General features: G+C 49.5%; 4 protein-coding genes across 4 annotated transcripts; 2 read left to right on the top strand and 2 right to left on the bottom strand.

Moving 5' to 3' along the window:
- Window positions 1-1,025: 1,025 nt before the first annotated feature.
- On the bottom strand, window positions 1,026-4,319 carry TGAM01_v210429 (hypothetical protein; the record flags this gene model as incomplete). Its single annotated transcript, XM_024550796.1, has 3 exons — window positions 1,026-3,737; window positions 3,803-3,934; window positions 3,993-4,319. 3 exons carry the CDS (start codon window positions 4,317-4,319, stop codon window positions 1,026-1,028), a joined length of 3,171 nt encoding a protein of 1,056 aa, XP_024404469.1.
- A 1,602-nt stretch (window positions 4,320-5,921) lies between these two features.
- Window positions 5,922-8,179, bottom strand: TGAM01_v210430 (AMP-binding enzyme; the record flags this gene model as incomplete). The annotated part of the gene is made up of 3 exons (XM_018810223.1): window positions 5,922-6,024; window positions 6,089-7,676; window positions 7,756-8,179. The coding sequence occupies 3 exons, from the start codon at window positions 8,177-8,179 to the stop codon at window positions 5,922-5,924; spliced, it is 2,115 nt and encodes a 704-aa protein (XP_018656538.1).
- A 2,452-nt stretch (window positions 8,180-10,631) lies between these two features.
- On the top strand, window positions 10,632-11,185 carry TGAM01_v210431 (hypothetical protein; the record flags this gene model as incomplete). Its single annotated transcript, XM_018810222.1, has 2 exons — window positions 10,632-10,719; window positions 10,785-11,185. 2 exons carry the CDS (start codon window positions 10,632-10,634, stop codon window positions 11,183-11,185), a joined length of 489 nt encoding a protein of 162 aa, XP_018656537.1.
- Window positions 11,186-12,755: 1,570 nt separating this feature from the next.
- TGAM01_v210432 (O-acetylhomoserine (thiol)-lyase) lies at window positions 12,756-14,614 on the top strand (the record flags this gene model as incomplete). Its single annotated transcript, XM_018810221.1, has 6 exons — window positions 12,756-12,802; window positions 13,029-13,083; window positions 13,219-13,302; window positions 13,358-13,717; window positions 13,793-14,391; window positions 14,464-14,614. The coding sequence occupies 6 exons, from the start codon at window positions 12,756-12,758 to the stop codon at window positions 14,612-14,614; spliced, it is 1,296 nt and encodes a 431-aa protein (XP_018656536.1).
- Between the last annotated feature and the right edge of the window lie 1,251 nt (window positions 14,615-15,865).

The following is a 15,865-nucleotide window of genomic DNA, read 5'->3' on the forward strand; positions in this document are numbered from 1 at the left end:
AAATTGGCTGAATGGGATGTTAGATTGGTAGAACTGAATTCTTGGATTATTGGAACTCAAAAAGGGTTATGCAGCGGAGATAACTTTTGCTACGACAAAGGTTGAAGCGAGAATGGGCAGCAATGATATTTTTATTTCTCTCAATTGATATTTCGATTTATCAGTCCTTGTGCCGCTGTAATTTGCGAGGATTGTGTTATATCGTAGGCACGAGTGTTGTTATTGACATCCATCAATCCCCATCATACTTCGTAGAAGAGCAGTTCATAGGCTTATCGAAGACATGACCTTTCCATGAACAGTTAGACACTTTGGCCGAGTGGTTAAGGCGATGCCCTGCTATCAACAGGTATCTTAGGCATTGTGTTCGCACGCGCAGGTTCGAATCCTGCAGGTGTCGTTTCTTTTTTTCTTTTTTCTCTTCTATCACATTATCTGCGTATGCCTCCTCTTGTTCTCCAGTTTGAGAATTACTGGGTAAGCTATGCATGAGCTAGCTCTTTTTTCCATCAACGAATTTAAAACTACACCCTCAAAACAAAAATTCTCTTTATAAATTTAGTAGTGCCTGTGGCTTCCATCACAAGTTGTCACGATAGGCCCTGGTAGCTTCATAAGCTGTCTACTGCCGGCCTTCTGACAAGGATAAAAAGCGTCATTGGTCTAGGGGTTAGGATTCAACTCTTCCATGCTGAAAAGTTGAGGCCCGGATTCGAGTTCCGGATGACGCAGTTATTTTTCTTTTGCATTTTTCTTCTATCTTCCTTTTTTTTTTTTTTTGGCTTCTTAACTGTTCATATTGCGCGGTTTTTGCTTCAATAATCGAGGCCAGCTTTGTGAACACGTCTGCTGTTTCTCGACCCTTACAAACAATATTTCATTACTGTATCATCTTCCACAATTACACCCTCGCTCTCACCAGCAATTGAGACAGTAGATAAAGGGATATCTTGCGTGTGATAGGTTCTAATAGCCCATCTAGCGGGCACGTTGCTAACGTAACGAATCTTGAATTTACATATGCTTCACCTGTATATCATGGTATCTCCCAATCTATCCGCTCGCAGCCCATTGCATTGCACTGTATCCATATCCACCTCTACTTGCTCTTCTTCTTGCTCCTCCGGCAATTCCTCATATACAAACCCGCAATCCACCTCACTCATCGTCAACTCCGCCTTGCAAGCAAGTAAATCCGTAAGATCATCCGCAGAAATGGCTTCTATATCCAGCTCCTGCGTCCTGTTTGTATAGTGCCGACCTTGCATCACGGCATTTGCTTCTCCAGGGTCGCGGAGTCTGCGTACCGAGCGGGCGAACCCACCGCGGCTGGCTTCGATGCTCTGTCTCTGGTTTCTTTCAAAGTAGCTGAGTAAATGGCCTGCTGGATCTTCATTCAGGTGCGCCTCTCGGCGGAAGAGACCTGTTGCGGCATATTCTGGCCCTTGTACGGCGCCAATGGTAGGATTTGGGTTGATCACAATCTGTCTTGTGTCTAGAAAAGTACGCTTCACTAAATCAGCAATATGGGTATCTTCATCGTCGTAAACGCCTTCCGGACCTGCTGGATTCCGGGCTGGAGGCTCTGGGTCGGGGTGTGGTATAAATGGCGTAGGGCGTCGAAGCTGGCGGTCTACACCTGGGATCGTAATGAAATGTGCCTCTGGCTCGTCTTCCTTGTCAATAGAAAACAAAAACACTCGGCCCGTAGCATCTCCAACGACTAATTTTCGTAGGTCAGGAGAAAAAGAGCCGCATGAGATAGGACCAGGAGCTTCTAGGAGGGTTCGCAAGTATGGCTTGCGCTTGTTACGCACATTCCACACCTTGACAGTCCCGTCGCTGGCGCCTGTGTAAAATCGATCCAAATTATTCCCCCAAGCCGTAAACTTCACTCCGGTATCTTCCTTCTCTCGGTCTTCATAGTACTCGTCCAAAGGGCGGCCGTGCTGCAGTATGTGCACAGGGCTGTCTCCTTGAGCAGTGTCCCAGACGTACACTTTACCATCTGTGCACGCTGCAGTGACATATGCATGACTTGAGGAGTTGGGCATGAATGTCAGTTCGTTTATATCTGCTGCAAAGCAGTCAAGGTTGTGATATTCGGCATAGGCGCCATCTTGTTCTCTAAACAGATGGATCTGTGTCCGCACGCCAGGTACAACTTTCAACTGAGAGGGTGAGGTTGCTGCGATGAATCTCGGCAACGTGGGATGCCAAACCACCTCGAAAAAGTTGGCCGTTGTCGCTGTCAGAACAGTAACTCGTTGGTTCAGCGCGGCGTCCCAGAGAGTGATCTCTCCCGAGTTCCGCTTGTCTTCTGGGATGTCAAGGTCTTCTCCAGAAAAGCTCCGAGGAGAGTATCCCACAGCTAGCAGATGCCTGCTCCTCCAGCAGCGGCCCCATTGCAAAGTGGCAGGATAATATGCCCACTTATCAGAGTCATCAGCATCGGTACGCGTGCAAGAAAAAGACACGTAGGAGCTATTCGCAATGTCGTTCCTGTTGATGGTATATACTCGAACAGCCTCCGTTGGGACGTCGGCCGCAGCAGCAACGCGTCCAGAGCCGTCCTTGGCCGCGGCAACAAAGTTGACGTTGCCCCCAAAATACCAAGTAGCCAACGCCGTCATGTTGCTGCCCGTCTCATCAACCTTCCAAACTTTGACTGTTTTGTCGAAGCTGGAAGTGTATGCCAAGCCAAGAACATGGTCGTAATCAGAGCACACGACTGATGAGTAGAGCCACGGATCTTGGCTTTGGCGCATGGCCACGGTGGAATTTTCTCCCTTGTCAACCAGCGGTCGCGGAATCCGATGGTCGGGAAACGCCTTCAGCTGACCCAACTTGGTCGAACAAAGCAGCAAGTTCCCAGGCTTGTTATATTGTTGATTATGGCTATCAGAGTGCACCGTCGTGCCGCATAGAACATTGCAATCCGGAACCCAGGTTGTCGTCGCAATGTCTCCGGCACAGTTTGTGTATTCTGCAACCAGAGTCAGGCTATCCTCATGGACCTTTTTGAATTCGTTTTGAAAGTTCTCATATTGACGCATCGACCCAAACCCACGGTTTCCTTCTGTTTCACGGGCCAGCAGCAAAGTTGCCAATCGACTAGCACGCCTACTCTCCTGCTGAGATCGAGGATCCTGAACGCTTGGATCTAGCGTCAGAATTTGAGCTTTATCAGGTGGTGTCGCCTTGTTCGCGAGTACATCTGAGCAGTAATTCCGAATATCCTTAACCGTTCGATAAGGCAGGGTGGTGCCATTGATTGAAGGAACATCAAACTGAAGGCATAGCCGCGCCAAGTTCTCAGGAATAGCAGGGGCATTTGGAGGAAGATATTTCGAAAGGCACTCCTTGATTTGCCGAATCTCATCAGAAGTGAAATCCACATGGTAGACCATTGGCTCACTCATCTCTTGTTGTAGGTCACGGTATAAGCTGGCACCTTTCGCAATGAGGTCGCGATCCGATGCTGTTTGGTAAGGTCGTTGTTCGAGAGCAAACCATGCGTTTGACGATGGACCGCATCTGGGAAGCGGCTTCCAGCGGCTCCAGTGCATTGCAGGTGTAGTACTTTCGAGTATGTCGGTTTTGGGCGTCTCCAGCTGTTGGACGTCTGGCATATGCACCTCAGGCGCATCTTCGCCCTGCGTTGGCGGTGGACCCTCCACTGGCACGAAGTGATACTCGGCGGCTGCTGGCTCTGTCACTGGATGAAGTTGATATTCCTGGCAAGCAGTGTTAGCTCAAATAAATATAGATATAAGCTTTCTCCTTCTTTGATTCCACCTACAGGTTTCCGAGATAAATCTGTAACAATCATTTTGGCTTTTATAGCCGTCCACTCATCGTTGGCAGGCAGTGCATAGTCGTTTTCATCCAATCGGGAAATAAACACCGGATCCTTGGCAAATATAGAAACGGCCTGTTGACATAGTTAGCAAATCTCTCCAAGACCCTTAAATATTCTAAATATCCCATACTCTTATCGCAATCTCATCAATTATATAGTCGGATGATGATAGGTCCGCCAAGCCTCGGCTGACATACGGCGAGACCTGTTGGCAGGCAGTTGTTTGCTTCTCGGCCCAGGAGAGGTCCACGCGTCTCTTTTTGAACGGCGGTTCTTCACCCGCAGAAACGCGGTCATGTTGCTGGCGTTGTGCCTCAAGCAAAGGCTGACCAATGCTATTTCGACTTCCGCTTGCGATATGGCCCAAAGACGGCGGCGATGGTGGCGGCGTTTCAGTCAAGTCGACAACCTCAACGACCGGGGGCCTGGAGGCGCCAGAGGTAAGCACGAGGCTCATGGAGAGGGCCGGCTCGCCACGAGGCTCGGGCGGGCATCTCAAGCAGGCGAATGGATCTCGGGCTCTATGGGCGCGGTGCAAAGGGATATAAGACTTACCCCATCGCGTGCCCACACGTTTAAAGCTCTCAGGTTTCTTCTTAAGCCAAGGCATACGTAAGAAGGGGGTCTTAGAACACGGCTAGGGAGAAGCTAAAGGTTGGGATGTCACGTGAGTCCAGTTTACGTAATAAATTAAAGTTATATTGGCCTCAGCTAGGATTATAAAGCTCATAAAGTTTAAGAACCCTTACTTTCAATATAAAGAAGTATTATTATTCTTTTAAGTTGAAAAAGATGTTTATTTTCTGTTAAAAACACTATATTCATTGTTTTAAGCCTAAAATCCCCTATGTTATAAGGTGCAAAAGCTTACAGTTCAATCGCGATATATTTCCCTCTTTCAGCTGGGATTAATGTTTAATCGGATCGAATTGCTCTAGAGTTGAAGAATACAGCTTAAGATCTCCTGAAAGCTCCTTTGCGACATGTTATCCTTCTCCAAGTACTGTCGCGTAATGCTCTCAGCTAATGCTTCCAGCCATAAGTTAAACACAGTTGTCCTACACTAATAAACATATCCATATTCATACATATTTTTCTAAAGCAAATATATGCTCGTTAAACAGATTTAACCTTTCTCTACTAAAGTCTCCTTGGCCAGGGGTATTCCAATACAACTGCGACAAATAAGATGCGCTATTCACCGACATGCGAGATCCAGCGTGACGTCGATCTGGCATGATCCACAAAAAGAGGCGCGCCCGACAGCTTTGTTATGTAACATTGAAAAAATGCTAACAATAGATATGAAAAATCATTTAAAGATCTGAATATGCCGATATATTATTTTAATTGCTATCATAAGCAATTTCCGTCTTTCTTATATTTAAAATGTTCCATAAAAGAAATATGTTCCACCTCAAAAGTGACAAGATACTCCAAAGACGGAAACGCAGGACATCTAGACAAATAAGCTTCTAGACGAATCGCTCGAGTCGCATTATTTGTCACTAGTGTTTACCTAAAACCATATGACAGAAACAAGAGCCATGCCGTTGTTTGACATAACTCTTCTATCCTAGCTCTTTCGATCGAAAACGAAACTGCTTAAACGACTAGAAGTCATTTTCATATTGTAACTTGCCTAGATCTAGCTGTCTAAAGAGAGGAAAGGCTGTGAATAGATGCGCGTTAACATCAGGCTCCCCAAGCCTTCCTAGCCTCAAAACAGTACTACATATCATAACGCAAGATTTCAACATTATAGAGCTTCCAGACTCTTGAATTAAGTTTCTTTTTATTACTTTATATTCATAAAGCCTCTCGCGCTGATTCTCGACAAACACATGATACATAGCCAAGAAAAATAAATAAAAGTATGCCGCCAACGTGCTGCAATACAATGCCTCCAGCCTCTTTCTATCCACAGCCACCACATCAGCAGGTAGCTGGGTAACCGAGTTGAAGCAGCTAGTAGCTATCCAAAACATAAAAACGTAACAAGAATATCGCTCAACATCGTCATGCCTATTCATATACACCTCCCGCGCGATCTATATTTTTACAGCTTAGGAGCAGGGCCGGCCTCGGCAGCAATCTCCTCGTACATCTTGTCGATCTGGGTACGGAAGGCCTTTGCAGTCTGAGGGCGCTTCAGCTTGAGACTATTATCGTCAAGTTAGCAAATCACTCTTAATTGATATATAATGGTTTTGTTTTATAACTTACGTGGGTGTGAAAAGCTCGTTTTCGATGCTAAAAGGCTCGATATCGAGGTAGACATTTCGTACACGCTCAAAGCTGTTGAACTTTTGCTTCTGTGCAATCTTGTTCAAGACCTTGAGGAACTCCTGCTTAACCTTGGGGTGGTTGGCAACTGTCTTGAGGGCGGCACGGTCATCAGCGGTGACAGTCTCGCCGAGAATCTTGCTGGCCCACGGAGGGAAGTTCTCCAGATCGATACCGAAGACACCGACAAGAGTAGACTCCTTGGCATCACCGTGAACATAGGCCATGGCAATCAGGTTGGTGTTGCCCAGGTAGACGTTCTCAATACGCTCGGGAGAGATGTATTCACCCTGGGACAGCTTGAGGACGTTCTTCTTGCGGTCAATGATCTTGAAACGACCCAGCTTATCAATCTCTGCGATATCACCAGTGTGGAACCAACCATCGGCGTCGAGGGCCTTCTTAGTCTCTTCTTCGTTCTTGTAGTACTCGCGGAAGATGCACGGGCCGCGGAGAAGAAGCTCACCGCGAGGGCTGGGCTTGTCCTCGACGGTATACTCAAATTCAGGTACAGACTCCAAGCAGATCTCGACACAGCCAGTTGGGGGTCCAATGTTGCCAAGACCGAAATCTCCGGGCACCTGGACGGTACCGACGGCATATGACTCGGTCAAGCCGTATCCCTGGTTAAAGTTGTTGCCAAAGGCGGCGCGAAGGAACTCTTGAACGTCGGGGTCCAGCTGAGCGCTACCACTGATCATGGAGTGGGCCCTGTCCAAACCCACAGCAGCCCTGACCTTAGGAGTCCAGATGCGGTCGTAGAGGAAGTGCGTGTTGCTGGCTTGTCCGGGCGGCAGGCGCATGTTGGCCTTCTTGGTGTTGATGACGGTTCGAGAGAGCGCGCCCTTGACGCCTTCGGCTTCAATGGTGGCGGTTCGGATCGCCGAGTTGAAGCGGTTGAACAACCGGGGGACAGAGATGAAACCTGTGGGCTTGAGAATCTTCATGTCATCAACCAGCCCCAGGATGTCGCCGCGGAAGAAGCCAATGCTAGCACCTTCGGAAAGGGCAACCTGGTCAACCATTCTGCCGTAGATGTGAGCAAGAGGCAGATAGGACAGGTGGACATCCTTATGTGTCACGGAACCCTGCAGGCGGCTCGATGAGACGGCAGAAACAGCATTGCCATGGGTGATGACAACGCCCTTGGGCGCGCCAGTGGTTCCCGAGGTGTAGTTGATTGTGCAGAGATCTTCCCAGCCAGCCGGGCGCATGGGGCGGCCCGATGCGGCACCAATCTCCTCCACCTCCTTGAAGGAGTAGATCTTGATGCCGTGCTGAGCAGCAATCTTGTTCAAGACGGACTTCTTGGTCAGGCCCTCTTGTTCACCCTGCTCCAATTCATCGAGAGAGATAATCAGCTTAAGGGTAGGGATTCGAGGCGCCAATTTCAGGAGGGTAGGGATGTGAGGCAGGCTGCAGGCGACGCAGGCAAGTTCGGCGTGGTTGATGATGTACTCGGAGGCGTCTGGGCCGAGAGTCTCATAGAGCGACACAGCAAAGAGAGACTGTGATGCAAGTGCAAGATCTATTATAAGACAGGTTGGTTAGTTCTTCGGTCTATTGTTGCGCCTGGGAAGCTTTGCAATGCGCAGTGATCAGCTTACCGGTGATTTGCCATTCGGCGCGGTTCTGAGACCAGAGACCAACGCCGTACTTATCCGCGTTGTGACCGTTGGCCTTGTGGATTTCGACGATACCAGCTCCCAGGTTCTTGCGGCGCTCAGCGACCTCGGCGTACGTCTCCCACTCATACTGATCCTGCCATGACTGCGTAGCTGCGTTCCAATGGCGGGTGCCCAGGCAGCGCTTGTTGGGGCGCTTCTTGACAGAGGCTTCGAACAGGTCGTGGACTGATTGAACCTCGGGGTAGAACGTGGTCAAAAGTGCACCATCGCCAATCTTGTGGTGGCGGTAAATGGGAGTGCGACCAGGGCGCTCTGTGCCGGGGAGGGCAACGCCGTGAAGAGCTCCGGGCGCCGGCGGAGTTGACAGCTTCTTGATGTACGCCTCTACGTCCTTGGTAGCCATTGTGTCGGAGATTGTGAGTTAAAGTGGCCGCGTGTTGATGAGACGAGTTCCTGCAACGCTCGTGACGTGCACGAGAATCGAGATTGAGTGAAGAGAAAAAGGCGACGTGCAAGCCAAAGAAAGGAGGGGAAAAGTGAGATTACTGAAAGAGGGAAATGTAACTAGGAAAGCGGAATACAAAGAAGGAATCCAGATCTGGAGTTGAGGCTGGGAGAGAAAGGTGGAGGTTTAACGAAACATGGGCTGCTGAAAAAGGATGGCCGGCCGAGGGCCTCGGCAGCCCCAGATTTTGGTCGTTGGTGGCTCGCGCAGTCCAAAAAAATCTAGCCAAGTACAGAAACCATTAGCGCTGCGACGGCAGCTACTAATAGCGGCCAGCCGCCCACTGAGGCGTTCCCACCAGCGGACTTGTAGTGGGCTAGAGCTCCGTGGACAGCGGATAGAGGGCGTTCAAGGTTCTCACGGCGGGCTGGTGTTCCGCAGTCCGTCTGTCTTGGCCGCTGGAAACTAAATAAGATGGATGCGAGATCTGAGTCTGCTATACAGAGTATACGACAACTAATATTGTATGAATGGCGTTAAGTCAATTTGCGCAACTATACGAGTATATCCCATCAACGTTAAGTATTGGTACATGTGTACTGATGGCTTAATATAACGTTTTTCCCTCAGGTGGTTCTTTAATGTGCCCGACTCCCCGTCTCCGTATTACTCCAATGCTTCTACAAATCACATTGGCAGTTCAACATGCCGGGTTTAGTTGAGCCTTTGACAGCTCGCATCAGCCTCAGCACTCACCAATTTTTTCTCTTCAAACTCTTTCACTTGAGAAGTTTCTGAATCGTCGTCTATTCCAGCCAAACGGCGCCGCAAAGTCCGGGCCACAACGTAGCACAGCCAGGCCAAAAGTCCGGATCCCGTAGTGACGTCGGCTGTTTCGGGGAATAACAACCACTCGGTGGCGACGCTTGTGTTCCCACAGCAGGCGAAGCGGATCCTATTTTGTGTCTCTGGATATGTTGTTTTCCATATCATCGCCTGTTGCTGCCGTCCTTGTTTTTTGTTCAATTGCTTTCTATACCAGTAGTTGCCAGCAGTTGTTTCCATCTTACGTCCAATGATGCCTTTTTTATTTCGTAATCCCTCGGAATCCGGGGCAACTGGGGGAGCAACTTGGCGGCCAGGCAGCTTTTGGCTTAACAGTCCTCCGCTAAAGCACGGCGGTGGGCCTCGGTTCCAGGGACGTCCGCAGCTCTGGGGCCAATCATGTCGCTGCTATTCGGCATAGCGTCTTGTTTCGGCATGTGAAACCCCAGACCCTTTAGAGAGACGCCGCGGACAGTCTTCTGTAAAAGGGTTTCTTATCCGTCCCCTCACAAGCCATGGCTTTACAGCTGGTTAGGGGCTAGAAACGTGTTCATTACCACTTACTGTTAGATGCTGGAGCCATATTAGTCACCTAGCAATAGACAGTAGCGCTTTTCCCCGCGTTATCCCGCATTCTGAAAGCCGAGGACAACGTTGATGCTGACGGGATCTCTCACAACGTCTACAGATAGACACATACATACCTACCTAAGCACCTGTACAGTAAGAGATAGCTAGGTAGAGAGGTAGTAGACCAATGCTTTCGGCCGTTTTATATATACGTTGTATAGATTGCTATCAGTACAAGGTAGCACCACCTGAGCACATATATGCCACTTACCCTACACTTGCGCCAATTTCAGTCAATCAACTGCCATCCATCCTCCAAGACAGCACGCTTAAAAGATTCAATATCATCGAGATCTCGAAGAAGGAAAAAGACTCAAACTTTCACGGGGCTGGCATTCAATGCGTCTCATACAACGCACAAGGCCACCCAGGTTGAGCCCGTTTCGAGCTTCTTTGCCGATGTGACCCATGTGCCACGTTGTAAAGCTAAGACGAGACCAGTTATAAATAAGCTGTCAAAGCTGTCCCTGTATCACCATGAAACCATCGCATCATCGATTACACATTTTCTCTCGCTTGAAACGAATCAAGGTGAGGCTCTAATGCCATTCTCGGTCATAATCTCATGGCTAGCTAGACATGTATAAGCCTCATCTCACGATATCTGAGACCGGTATCCTACGTTACTCGAGATGGACGATCGCTGCACTATAAGAGAGTCGACAATGTATCAGGTATTTTATAGTAGTCTTGTACTTTTCCTTTTCTTGGAGACGCGTATCACTCAAAAAGCTGCGTGTACAATTTGCTTGATCGAATCGCCCTTTTCACCTCCCTTGGCCTTGTAATTCAAAATGTCTTAGACATCCCCGCTAGTGTACGACCATGAAGCTTTATTCTACCACCTAATGCCAATAATAAGCTATCACGCCGACTATGGCCGGTTCTGAGGCTCTCTATAAATATTTTACTTCTGTTTAGCTTCTTCGGCTAGGATATTTTCGCCATGTTCACCATGCCCGTCAAGCCGCGAACACTCATCATCTGCGTCCGGGCCCTCCAGGGCATCATGGCCGCTGCCAGCATCGGCTTGACAGCATACGGTGCGTTTTCATAGCACTTCCAACCATTTTTTTTTTGTTTGCTTTCAAACTAATCAATTTTATAGTCGTCAATTGGCATCTCAGGGGGTCTCATCTCTCCACGCCGCCGTCCATCAACTTTCTTCTATTCTGTCCGATCTTCACGCTCGCCTCCGTCCTTTACATCGAACTCACGCCGCGCTTCGCCTCCCGCGCCATACGACCAAGGATATCTCTAGGCGTCGAAGCCACAAACTGCATATTCTACTTTTCGGGGTTCATCGCCGTGGCCATATGCCTTGGCGATCTGGCCTTCTGCAACGGCCCGGTGTGCATGGCTGGCCGTGGTGCTGCGGTTTTGGCAGCGGTGCAGTTCAGTCTGTGGATGTTCTCCGCCATCCTTGCCACAAAGGAGATCTTCAAGGGCGGCAGCGGGCAGATTAAACTACCGGGCAGGGGACGTGGCACTGGAGACGTGGAGCTCTGAGCGTTGCATTTTTGGGTTTGTCTTCTTTTCGGTTCATGCATCAGATCTAGATACATGTAGCGTCGGACTACCGGTTAGGGGAGAGCTGAGCTGGGGTTACATGGCACCGTGGCGTTACGTTTAGCATGGCTTATGATGACTGGAGGCATAATAAGGGCTGGATAACGGGCGTCTTTGGTAAGCAGGCGGCATTTGCTAGTTGGGCAGATAGTTATTAGAAACGTTGGGTTTAAAACTGGTTCCTATGGCAAGCGTTTTGCTCAATTAACAGCCTATCATGCATCAAGACATTTGCCATTCCCGCGATATGGCCAAAAGACATGAGCCAGTTAACCGTACCGTAGAAGTAATCATAAGAAACCTACTTGTTCAGAGCATTGAAAGAAGTTGGTAAGAGTTGAGAAGGAAATCCCACTAGCTAATCTTACCTAACCTTCACGATAGTCGGATGGATGGATTGTCGGACTTAATACACGTATTCAGCGCTCCACAGCACTAGGCGAGCCCATTCCCAGTCACACCCACTCGAGCTCCTTGAGCCGTCAGCGCTCTCAAGGATTTCCCTATTTCGCTAGAAGAGGCAATCGGGACTATTTCCATGCAATTCCAGACAAGCCCGATTCATTGGCTGGTCGATGGCTAATTACCTATCAAGTGCGGTTGATCAGTATCACTTGACACAATAACTCTACGCAAGCAGTTTTATAAATGTCTATTACTTCATTTGAGCCTGTGCCATGGCTGAAAGGTTCCTTACCTAAGGGCTGAATAAGAAAACGAAGCCTCTCAGCATTAATAAAAGTCTCAAACAGTCAGACCATGGAAGCAGCCATCTGCCGCTACAAGGCGAGTTAGCTCTCCAAGAAAAATAAGAATCTGATACGCTGGCTAAATTCGGCGAACCATAGCCATACCAGCAGGGAACGGCCGCGGTGGATGGATCCGATGGGGGGAGATAGACGGGCGAAGAGCGAAAACCGGCCGCCAAAAGAAGGCTGAGGGGGCGCCTTTCCCCCGTAGGAACCAGGATCAACGAGTACTTTTCTCTCTCCTAGCTGTTTACCCCTCTATCTAGTATAGATATACGCATAGAGAAGAGGCCGTTTGGTGTGTTAAGAACTCACGACGATTGCGTGCTTGGGGGGACCGGCCGTAGACCCCACCCTCGGCGTGGAGGCTCTCAAGCTCTCGCAACGCTCAATTTCTGTTTTTGTCAAGCAAAAGGGCTCGATGCAGCAAATACTCTCTACAGCCACGGCTTAGTCGCCGGCTGGACCCCTACTAGTTTGAGTTGCGAGAGGCTTTTTAGTAAGACAGAGGTCACTCGAGGTTGCGCCGCCAAGGTTGCTAGCACGGAGTGTAATGCTTGACGCCGGAGGAACTGTAGATTGTCTGTGTATAAATACAAATACATCTCGGTGGCACTTTCTGAGCCGATTCCCGCCCTCTAGGCTGTAAATTTCTCACGCTTCTTTTCTTTTCTCCCATCGCATTTTCTGTCGACTCCTTTTAGTTCTTTGTTATCTCGTATTCTTTATTGAAACACTTTCAGCATCGAGCGTTGATCACAATGGCGGGCAACAGCAAGAACTTTGCGACTCTCCAACTCCACGCGGGGTAAGTTTTTTTGTTTCCTAAACTCAATTGCTGGCACGGCACAAGCGCGGGGCAGCAGCTTCGCAGTATCGGCTTACTGTACAATTCCATGGCCAGAGGAGCTGTTGCGAAAGCTTCAGGTTTGAGCTTCTTCTGCAATATATCGAAGATGTAAAAGCAGAAAAAGTCTCGAAAATGCAATCAAGCAATAGAGAAGAGGAATCGCGACAACTAACTCGTTCTCTAGACACACTCCTGACTCGGCGACTAATGCTCGAGCTGTGCCCATCTACGCCACCACGGTAAGCTTCGACTCAAAGACTCGCTCTTTGCGATATGGCATAGTCTACGACGCGCAATAGAGGGCAGCGATCAATTCAAATTGATCAAACCTCTTACAAGACATGGTGATCAGCTAACAAACTCTTTTGTGACAGAGCTACGTTTTCGGCGACTCTGCTCGCGGCGCCAGACTCTTTGGCCTCAAGGAAGAAGGCAACATCTACAGCCGCATCGGCAACGTGAGTGCCTCGAAAATGCTTCAGTCTGAAGGCTTTGCTCACACGTCTCTCACAGCCCACCGTCGATGTCTTCGAGAAGCGGATAGCAGCCCTTGAAGGCGGCGTTGCTGCTCTTGCCACCTCCTCTGGCCAGGCTGCCCAGTTCCTCGCCCTCACTGCCCTCGCCCAGGCCGGCGACAACATCGTCTCCACGACCAACCTCTACGGCGGCACCTACAACCAGCTCAAGGTCACGTTCAAGCGCTTCGGCATCACCACCAAGTTTGTCAAGGGTGACGACCCCAAGGACCTTGCCGCCGCCATCGACGACAACACAAAGGCCGTGTACCTCGAGAGCATCGGCAACCCTCGATACAACGTGCCGGACCTTGAGGCTATTGCCAAGGTCGCCCACGAGAAGGGCGTGCCCCTGGTGGTAAGTGGCTGGCGATGGGATACTGTTTGCAAGTTTAAAAAAAGAAAAAAAAAAAACTGACGAGGGAAATGACAGGTCGACAACACCTTTGGTGCCGGCGGATACTTTATTCGCCCCATCGACCACGGCGCCGACATTGTCGTCCACTCAGCGACCAAATGGATTGGCGGTCACGGCACCACCATCGGCGGCGTCATTGTCGACTCGGGCAAGTTTGACTGGGGCGCGAACGGCAAGCGATTCCCCCAGTTCGTCGAGCCCTCCGAGGGCTACCACGGCCTCAAGTTCTGGGAGACGTTTGGTGCTGTCTCCTTCATCGTCCGCGCCCGAGTCGAGCAGCTGCGTGACATCGGCGCTGCCCTCAACCCCTTTGCCGCCCAGCAGCTGATCCTCGGTGTCGAGACGCTCAGCCTGCGCGCCGAGCGCCACGCCCAGAACGCCCTGGCCGTGGCCAAGTATCTGGAGAACAGCCCCCACGTCTCGTGGGTTTCTTACCCCGGCTTGGAGAGCCACCCGTACCACGCAAACGCGAAGAAGTACCTCCCCCGAGGCTTTGGCGGTGTCTTGAGCTTTGGTGTCAAGGGCGGCGCTGCCGGAGGCGCAAAGGTCGTTGACGGCTTCAAGCTCATCAGCAACCTTGCCAACGTTGGTGATTCCAAGACCCTGGCCATTCAGTGAGTAGTCCCCAGAAGCCCCTAAACGAGCCATTGAAAGTTGTCAAACAAGAACTAACATGATCTCCACAGCCCCTGGACGACCACTCACGAGCAGCTGAGCGAGGCTGAGAGAGTTGACTCGGGTGTCACCGAGGACCTGATCCGCGTCTCAGTCGGCACCGAGTACATTGACGACATCATTGCCGACTTTGAGCAGTCCTTCCAGGCCGCTGGTCTGTAAAGGCAGGAGGGCAACGATGAATGAACAAAAAAAAAAAGAAAAAAAAAAAAGAAAGAGTTATAAAACAGAATTTATGTCAAGCAATGTTAACCAAAAAGATGTCTAATGTGAGGCTATTTCACTAGTGCTTTCTTTCAAGCCAACGTTACTGGAGGAGGGGTGGCCGGCTGTCTATACAATCTGGGTCATAGAAATGAACGAGGAGTTATCCAGTGCATGTGTCTAAATGCCGGGATTCTTGGCTATTGCATCCCCTGCTAGAGCATCGGGATCAATTCCCATAGGTAGATATCACGAGTACAAGCTTCGGCTAAAGCACAACATGCCTTAGCTCAAAATTATTCAAGGTCCCTTGTTTCTGTAAAAAGCGGTGGTCTACAGAAATATGTCCCTCGTTCTGTATCCTACTGTTGATATTTTGTGGCACTGCCCGTCGTCATCCTGCATTTTGCGTCTCGCATCTTGCTTGATCAGGTAGCTCAAGCTTGCCAAAATGACGCAGGCGCTACCGTGATAGCTGCAGCACTGCCAAAGGGCTTCTAAATCTGACATGTGTAATTGCCTCAGCGTTTTGGAAAAGCTTGAGGCCTCCGTGTAGAAAAAACTGGGCGTCTGTCAGGGCCAAATAGCATTTAGACTTTTTCCAAGCAACAAATTTCCTTTTTTTCTTATTAAATCCGATCTTTAGACTTGATACTTTTAGCAAAACATCCTTTTTATTTTTAATACATCCACTATCCTTTTCTTCTTCTTATAAGCGATGGACGATGCTGCAAACGAAGATGCGTTGAGCACAACTGTCCTCGAAGCTGATGAAAGCGCTCTAAGCGAGGCGGGCGACTATTTCGCTGACGAGGATGAGCCGCTACGAGGGCCTCCAGATATCTTCACCACGATCCATCGGTGAGTCTTGGCGTCACAGAGTGTTTCAGTCTCTTGATCCTCAATTGCCGCATCCAAATCTTCTCAATTCCATTTCCCTTTCTCTTTTCTCACCGTCTTATGTATAACAAAACAGCATGCTGATTGGCCAGCATATAATCCAGAGTGCGAGCCCTCATCATCGCTAGCATCGGTAAGTCATCACGGGCGCCTTCACAATATAAAATGCCATTGCAGCGCTCTTGACTAAACAATGACAACATCAGAGGATCCCTATACAGCCAAACAACTGACAAGCCCGCGCGTTAATACCCTCGTGGTCCGCCCGCTGGTAGAAAGGCTCTATGACCCTGACGATACATCCATAGG

Source organism: Trichoderma gamsii (genome assembly GCF_001481775.2).
Source record: "Trichoderma gamsii strain T6085 chromosome Unknown Scaffold_62.2, whole genome shotgun sequence".
Taxonomy (NCBI): Eukaryota; Fungi; Ascomycota; class Sordariomycetes; order Hypocreales; family Hypocreaceae; genus Trichoderma; species Trichoderma gamsii.